This window comes from Otolemur garnettii, unplaced genomic scaffold, assembly GCF_000181295.1.
Source record: "Otolemur garnettii isolate 467f Iridium unplaced genomic scaffold, OtoGar3 scaffold00057, whole genome shotgun sequence".
NCBI classification, from domain to species: Eukaryota; Metazoa; Chordata; class Mammalia; order Primates; family Galagidae; genus Otolemur; species Otolemur garnettii.
Window position 1 is genome coordinate 106,138 of NW_003852452.1, and position 8,183 is coordinate 114,320.

At 40.4% G+C, this 8,183-nt stretch overlaps 1 protein-coding gene across 2 annotated transcripts in view; it reads left to right on the top strand.

Annotated features, from left to right (window-relative positions):
* AEBP2 (AE binding protein 2) overlaps positions 1-8,183 on the top strand; it is an 84,677-nt gene that overhangs the window by 40,130 nt on the left and 36,364 nt on the right. For both annotated transcript variants that reach the window (XM_023514721.1, XM_023514720.1), the window contains exon 3: positions 6,008-6,115. In XM_023514721.1, coding sequence (XP_023370489.1) covers positions 6,008-6,115 — 108 coding nt within the window. The remainder of the gene's footprint in view (positions 1-6,007; positions 6,116-8,183) is intronic.

Here is an 8,183-nt window from a genome sequence, read left to right on the forward strand (position 1 = left end):
GTAGAGTACTGTGGTGTTATAGCTCACCGCAACCTCAAACTCTTGGGCTTAAGTGATTCTCTTGCCTCATCCTCCCAAGTAACTGGAACTATAGGCACCCACCACCAACGCCTGGCTGTTTTATTGTTGCAGTTGTCATTGTTGTTTAGCTTGCCCAGGCCAGATAGGAACCCGCCAGCCTCAGTGTACGTGACTGGCACCATAACCGCTGTGCTACTGGCGCTGAGCCTAACACTCTTATAGCTTAGAAATATCACTTTCCCCTGATAAGCTATTTATGTTGCTGTGCCTGTGTGGACTTTGGTTATATCTGGAGGCTGAAGTCAAGTGAAGTTAGGTTTTATTGACATTTTCATATAACAAAGTAGGTGGGCACATGACACCGTGTTAAAAATTAATAATTTAGGCGGCGCCTATGGGTCTGTGGGTATAGTGCTGGTCCCAAGGGTGGCAGATTGAAACCCGGCCCCAGCCAAATTGCAACAAAAAAGTAAATGGGGGTTGTGGCGGATCCCTGTTGTCCCAGGTACTTGGGAGGCTGAGGCAAGAGAATTGCCTAAGGCCAGGAATTGGAGATTGCTGTGAGCTGTGACAGTACGCCACTCTACTGAGGGCCATAAAGTGAGACTGTCTATAAAAAAAGAAAAAAATAAATAACTTAAATAGCATTATCAGTGTATCTTTTAAGAAATCACGAATACTTAATGTGATTTTAAAAATAAAAGCAAAGAGGCAACATGAAGTCAAAGCAATCTTTTTTTTTTTTTTTTCCGAAACAGAGTGTCACTATGTCGCCCTTGGTAGAGTGCTGTGGTGTCACAGCTCACAGCAACCTCAAACTCTTGGGCTCATGTGGTTCTCTTGCCTTAGCCTCCCAAGTAGTGGGACTGACTATAGGTGCTTGCCACAATGCCCAGCTATTTTTTTTTCTAGTTTTTATTGTTTGGCAGACCCAGGCTGGATTTGAACCTACCAGCTCTGGTGTATGTGTGGCTGATGCCCTCACTGCTGGTGCCCTAGCCCTATAGGCACCAAGCCCAAAGCCATTTTTTGTGTTAAGTGTAATAGAATTTTGTTCTTGGGTCCATACTTTTTTCTGCATAACTGGGTTCCAATGACTAGACTTCGGTTATTGCACTAATGTAATTTCAAATCGCGTTGTATTCTCACTATACACCCACCACAACGCCCAGTTATTTATTTATTTAGCAGGCCTGGGCGGGTTCGAACCCAGTAGCCCCAAAACATGTGGCCAGCACCCTAACCACTCAGTGTGGGCTCCCTTGTTCAATTGTCTTTTTCTTTCTCATTTTCTTTTTCTATTTTTTGGAGACTGAGTCTTGCTTTATGACCCATCCTGGAGTATAGTGGCTCGTAATAGCTCATTGTACCTCGAATTCTTAGGCTCAAGCTATCCTCCCTCATGAGTTACTCACCTCATTCTCTCGAGTAGCTACATGTACAAGCATGTGCTACTGTGTCTGGCTAATTGTCAAAACTTTTTGTGGTGCTAGGATTTTACCATGTTTTTCTAGATTGGTCTCAAATTCTTGGCCTCAAGCACCTCTTCCCTCACTCAGCCTTCCAAAGTGCTGGGAGTATAGACTTGAGCTACTATGCCTGAAAATCACTCTCTCTCTCTCTCTCTCTCTCTCTCTTTTTTTTTTTTTTTTTTTTGAGACAGAGTTTCAAGCTGTCACCCTGGGTAGAGTGCCGTGGCATCACAGCTCACAATAACCTCCAACTCCTGGGCTCATTCATTACATTTAAACCTTTTTTGGGGGTAAGGGGCGGCATGTGGATTATACAGTTTACCTGTTCTGCATTTAGAATATATTCAACTGATTTTGATTTATTGGTAATAATGGAATTTCCTTATGCATACTTAAGCTTATGTTAGGTTACATTACATTCTTTTGTAGTGGATTTTTCATTTATTTATAGAAGAATTTGATGCATTTGTTTCCACTTCAGGTGTGAGTGCATTTATCTATACTGTCACATATGTCGTTACATATATAGGACTTGCATACATTCAGAGGGACACATAGTTAAGTTTGTTCAAGGATACCCACTGAAACGAAGGGGACTATCTCAATTTCCAGGTTGTACCAGCCTTTTTTATCTTGGGCACTTTGGAGCTCCCTGAAGGTAAAGCTGACCTGTTCTCACAGAACTCAGTAAGAGTTTATTTTTTTTTTTGAGGCAGAGCCTCAGGCTGTCCCCCTGGGTAGAGTGCTGTGGCATCACCGCTCACAGCAACCTCCAACTCCTGGGCTCAAGTGAGTCTCCTGCCTCAGCCTCCCAAGTAGCTGGGACTACAGGTGCCTGCCACAACGCCGGACCATTTTTTGATTGCAGCTGTTATTGTTGCTTTGGCCGGCCCACTGCCTTAGGTGTATGTGGCTGGCGCCTTAGCCACTTGAGCCACAGGCACCGAGCCAGTAAAGAGTTCTTAAAGCCCATACCTCCCATAGTTTTAGATCTCTACATCTTGATGTGTTAAACCATTGTAATTTGAAGATTCTTTGGGAGAATTCCAAAAATATTTTTTTAATGGCTGTGTCCCCACCCCGACCGCCACCATAGTCTGGCAAAAAAATCTAATGGGGATTATTTTGAGAAGGGATCTTCAGTGTCTAAACCCAGTTGTTCTGTTGACTAGTCTTCTGAGAGAATATATGATCATATACATTCACAGATATAAGATATGTTTGGTAGGAGTGTTTCTGACGAAAAAGGAAATAGAGGCTCAGGTACCAAGTGATTATTCCCAGGTTACATGGTTGCAAAGCACAAGATCTGGATGGGACTTGGTTATGTAATTCCTATTTCTGTTGTATCTAATACAACCTAACATGATATATAAGTCTGTCTGTATCATGAGAGAATGGACTGTGGACCTGTGGGTCTTCTTCTAATTAAAATAGCCAGACCTTAATTCAGATAGGGTAGAAGAACCTTGACAAATTATATTCTTGAACATATTCCTTCCAAATTTGGATTGAAGGTGAGTCCAATGATATTTGAGATTTGAGACTTAACTTTTACAATGGGAGAGCCTTTAGAAGTAGAATATAAAAATGGCTTTTACAAGGCCACTGATGGCTCACGCCTGTAATCTCAGCACCCTGGAAGGCGTAGGTGGGTGGATTGCCTGAGCTCACAGGCTCGAGAGCAAGAGCGAGAGCCTGTCACTACTAAAAATAGAAAAAAACTGAAGCAAGAGGATCGTTTGAGCCCGAGAGTGTGAGGTCGCTGTGAGCTATGATGCTACGGCACTCTACCAAGGATGACAAAATGAAACTGTCTCAAACAAACAAAAAAAGAAATGGCTTTCGCATTTTGTGCATCTGGAAAAATCTAAGTTTTGAAGAAGATCCTCGTCATATTTTGGACTTTTTTTTTCCTCTTGCGATTCGCTTAAGCTTCTCCCTAGTAGCTGGGACTACAGGCGCCTGCCACAACATCGGGCTATTTATTTTGTTGTTGCAGTTTGGCCGGGGCTGGGTTCGAACCCACCGCCCTCCGTATATGGGGCTGGCACCCTACTCACTGAGCCACAGTGCCGAACTGCACTTTTTTTTTTTTTGGTCAAAGATCTTCCTAATACAGGTTTGAAAAATAAAATTTGGTTTTTGAATGGTTTTGTGTCCTCTAGATCCTTCATGTGGAATTTTAGTGCCAGTTTGGTGTATGTGGACTATCTTTGTGGAAGTTTAGTGATTTTTTCCTCCAGAATTATTTTTATTTATTTACTCATTTTTTATTGCCCCACCCCACTCCCCTCCCTCCTTCCCTCTCTCTGCTCTTCCTCTCCCCACCCCAGAATTATTTTTGAAATATTTCATTTCAATATAGCCAACCATAGTTAATTCATTTTTTTTCCCTTTTATTAAGTCATATACACATAGATCATGAATACATTTAGGCATATGTAGGGGACAATGTGTTTTTTTTATACAACTTGGTATGCTTACATCAAACTAATACAGCTTTTGCCTCATTTAATTGAATTTGTGTTAAGACATTTATGTTCTACGTTTGATAGATTTGACTTGTACCCTTGCAGTTTGCTCCAAGTTATTTCATTTTCTATAAAATTCACTAAGTTGAAGCTTTTGGTTTTTCTTTGAATCTGAATGTCTTGCCTTAATTGTGTTACTGGCTATTATTCCATCTAGACTCTAGAGTCTAGACCATGCCTACCCCCTAATTAATGCTGTATCTGATGTAATTAAAGAATCTGTTACTACATCCATAGTCATTTTGCTCATAGGAAAAGTAATTAGAATACAGAGGTTGTTTCTCCCAAACAATGGTTGGTTGAGTAATGTTAGGTAGAAGTAACAATTTTGTGGAAGGAACTAAATGCTAGCTTCTCTGATTTTATTTTATTATTTTTTGAGACAGTCTCACTTTGTAGCCTTTGGTAAGGTGCTCTGGTGTCACAGCTCACAGCAACCTCAAACTTTTGGGTTTAAGCAATACTCTTGCCTCAGCCTTCCTAGTAGCTTGAGCCCATGAGTTAGAACCCTTCTGATTTTTCTCCTTTTTGGTAGAGATGATGTTTTGTTCTTGTTCAGGCTAGTCTCCTGAGCCCAAGTGATATTCTTACCTCAGCCTTCTAGAGTGCTTGGATTATATACAACTACCACACCTGGCCCTAATTTGACATTTTGAATTAAGTTTTACATCATAATCAGGTATTTGGAAATAATAATAATTATTATTTTTAAGACAGAGTCTCACTATATTGCCCTTAGTAGAGTGCTGTGCCATCACAGCTCACAGCAGCCTCCAACTCATGGTCTTAAGCGATCCTCTTGCTTCAGCCTTCCGAGTACCTGAACTACAGGCACCCACCACAACGCCTGGCTATTTTTTTGTTGCAGTTGCCATTGTTGCTTAGTTGACCCAGGCCAGGTTTGAACTCGCCACCCTCGGTGCATGTAGCCAGCACCATAACCACTGTGGTACGGGCGCCGAACCTGTAAATAATCATTTTTTTAAGTAGTTTCTTTTGGAGAGAGAGTCTAACTCTGTTGCTGAGACTAGAGTGCAGTCATATGATAATGGTTCACTTCAATTTCAAACCCCTGGGCTCTAGATCCTCTTGCTTTAGCCTTTTGAGAACCTGGGAGTATAGGCATACACTACCTTGACTGGCTAATTTTTCTTTTTTTTAGTAGAGATGATGTCTTAACTCTTGGTCAGGCTGGCCTTGAACTCCTGAGCTCAGGCATTCCACCTGCCTTGGCCTCCTAGAGTGCTAGGATTACAGGTGTGAGCCACCATGCCTGGCCAGTAGAAAAATTATAATTTGATAATTTTGTTTTTACTCATTCTTTGAAGTTAGAAATATCAACATCTAATTAATCTTGATCATTTTAATTATTTTTTATGCCTTTATATTTTCCCCGATATTTAAAATTATTTATTTATTTATTTGTTGCAGTCTTTTTTGGCCGGGGCTGGGTTTGAACCCGCCACCTCCCAAGTAGGTGCCCTACTCCTTGAGCCACAGGCACTGCCCTAATTAATAATTTTAAACTATTTTTTCTGCCTCTGTAGTTTTCTGATATTTAAAATTAATTATTTTAAAATTATTTTTTATGCCTTTATATTTTCCTGACATTTAAAATTAATATTTAAAATTAGATGCTCTTTTGTGTAGTAAATACAGAATTATAAATAATGGGCTCTAGTTCCAGTTCTTAGCGGGATATATTGTAATTTTTAAGATATATTTCCTTTTTCATTGTTACTTTGCATTGGTGTGTTATGCCATATTTAGGGAGGTGACAGCAGCCTGAAAAGGGAAGGATTAATATGGTGCCCTATAGTGGGAAGTTTAGAAGTTTAACTATTTTAAGCATTTTGATTTATTTACACATCCAATGGCTCTTTTTGTTAGTTAAGATTTGTAACATGTTCTTTTTGAACTTAAGGAATAAAACTCTGTTGAAATAAGTGATGAAAATTAATATGGCTCTTCTTTTAACAGGTATTTGTTTGCTTATGGAAAGGTTGTAAAGTCTATAACACTCCATCAACCAGTCAGAGTTGGTTACAGAGGCATATGTTGACACACAGTGGAGACAAACCTTTCAAGGTAAGTATGTATGTATGTATGTGAGTTTTTCTTTCAAATTTCAATTTAAGTTAACATGTTTCTTAGGTAGGCATATTTTTGCTGTTCTAAATTTTTGTAAAAGAACCATTTGTTCTTTTTATTTGTTTATTTGTATATTTATTTATTTATTTATTTATTTTTTGAGACAGAGTCTCACTGTGTTGCCCTCAGTAGAGTGCTGTGGTGTAACAGCTCACAGCAACCTCCAACTCTTGAGCTTAAGCGATTCTCTTATCTAGTAGCTGGGAGTACAGATGTCTGCAATGCCAGTCTGTTTTTTTATTATAATTCTTGTCATCATTTGGTAGGTCTGGGCTGGGTTTGAACCCACCAGCTCCGGTGTATGTGGCTAGCACCCTAGCTGCTGAGCTACAGGCACCAAGCCAGAACCATTTGCTGCAACATTTCCCATAAGTGCATGGCATTTCAAAAGTAGATAGAGATGAAGGTAATTTAATCTAATTAAAAATTTTGAGAAGTAGAAAACACACCATTGTTAGGTTAGGGTCTTGAAAATAGCTAGTGAGTAGACCAGTGACTTGAAACCATGTCAGCTGTTACAGATACTCTGTGGTCTGATTTTTTTCTCACTGTCAAAGGTTTCAGCACTTTCACTAGCAAAGAACATTGATTATTGCATAAAATAAATGTAGAACACTAAATAAATGTAGAACACTAGAAAAGTGACTTAATTTTTGAGGCCGCACTGCTGAGCTTAGTTGTAAATCACTTTGTCAAATTGATGTGTTCTGGGAAGTCTTTCTTTTTTTTAGTTGTGAAGAGAATGCACCACCTCTGGGAAGTCTTTATAAAGTACAAGTTTCTATAAAAATCATTTTTACAGGGCAGCGCCTATGGCTTAGTGAGTATGGTGCTGGTCCCAGGCCTCATACCGAGGGTGGTAGGTTCAAACTGTGCCCTGGCCGACTGCAGCAAAAAATAGCAGGGCGTTGTGGTGAGTCCCTGTAGTCCCCAGTTACTCTGGAGGCTGAGGCAAGAGAATCACCTAAGCCCAAGATCTGGAGGTTGCTGTGAGCTGTGACGCCACAGCACTCTACCAAGGGCAACAAAGTAAGACTCTGTCTCTTAAAAAAAAAATCATTTTTCCATTTGTCATCAAAAGTTAAATAAAATATTTTGGTTTTTAATTCTGGAAAGCATATGCTACAGAGATTAAAAGTTTGGGTTTAAAGTTTAATAGTTGTTAAAACCATTATATCTGTATGTTTATTTTTTTATATTTTGGCAGTTTTTGGCCAGGGCTGGGATTGAACCCACCACCTCCAGTATATGGGGCCAGTGCCCTATTCCTTTGAGCCACAGGCGCCTTCCAAAACCATTATATCTACTAGAATGTAAATATTGTGCAAACTTCCCTTGAGTTTCATAATGAATGAGGTAATTGTGAGGTTGCCTTTTTCTTTTTTTTTTTTTTTAGAGACAGAATCTTACTCTGTTGCCCTTGGTAGAGTACTGTCGTGCCACAGCTCACAGCAACTTCTAGCGCTTGGGCTTAGGCGATTCTCTTGCCTCAGCCTCCGGAGTAGCTGGGACTACAGGTGCCCACCTGCCACAATGCCTGGCTATTTTTAGTTGCAGTTTGGCCAGGGCCGGGTTTGAACCTGCCACCCTTGGTATATGGGACTGGCACCCTACTTACTCACTGAGCCACAGGTGCCACCTCCACCTAGGGGTTGCTTTTATTATTTATTTATTTATTTATTTATTTTTTGTTTTGAGACAGATTCTCAAACTGTCACCCTGGGTAGAGCGCTGTGGCATCATAGCTTACAGCAGCCTCAAATTCTTGGGGTTAAGCAATTCTCTTGCCTCAGCTTCCCAAGTAGCAAGGACTACAGACACCTGCCACAACGCCCAGCTACTTTTTGGTTGTAGTTGTCATTGTTTGGCAGGCCTGGGCTGGATTCGAACCTGTCAGCTGGTTCCAACCAGCCTGCCTGTTTCCACATCCCCCCTTCCATGTACATGTATAACTACTGTTAATTGTTTCTTGTGAATTCTGCTAGTATTTCTCTATGGAGCTACA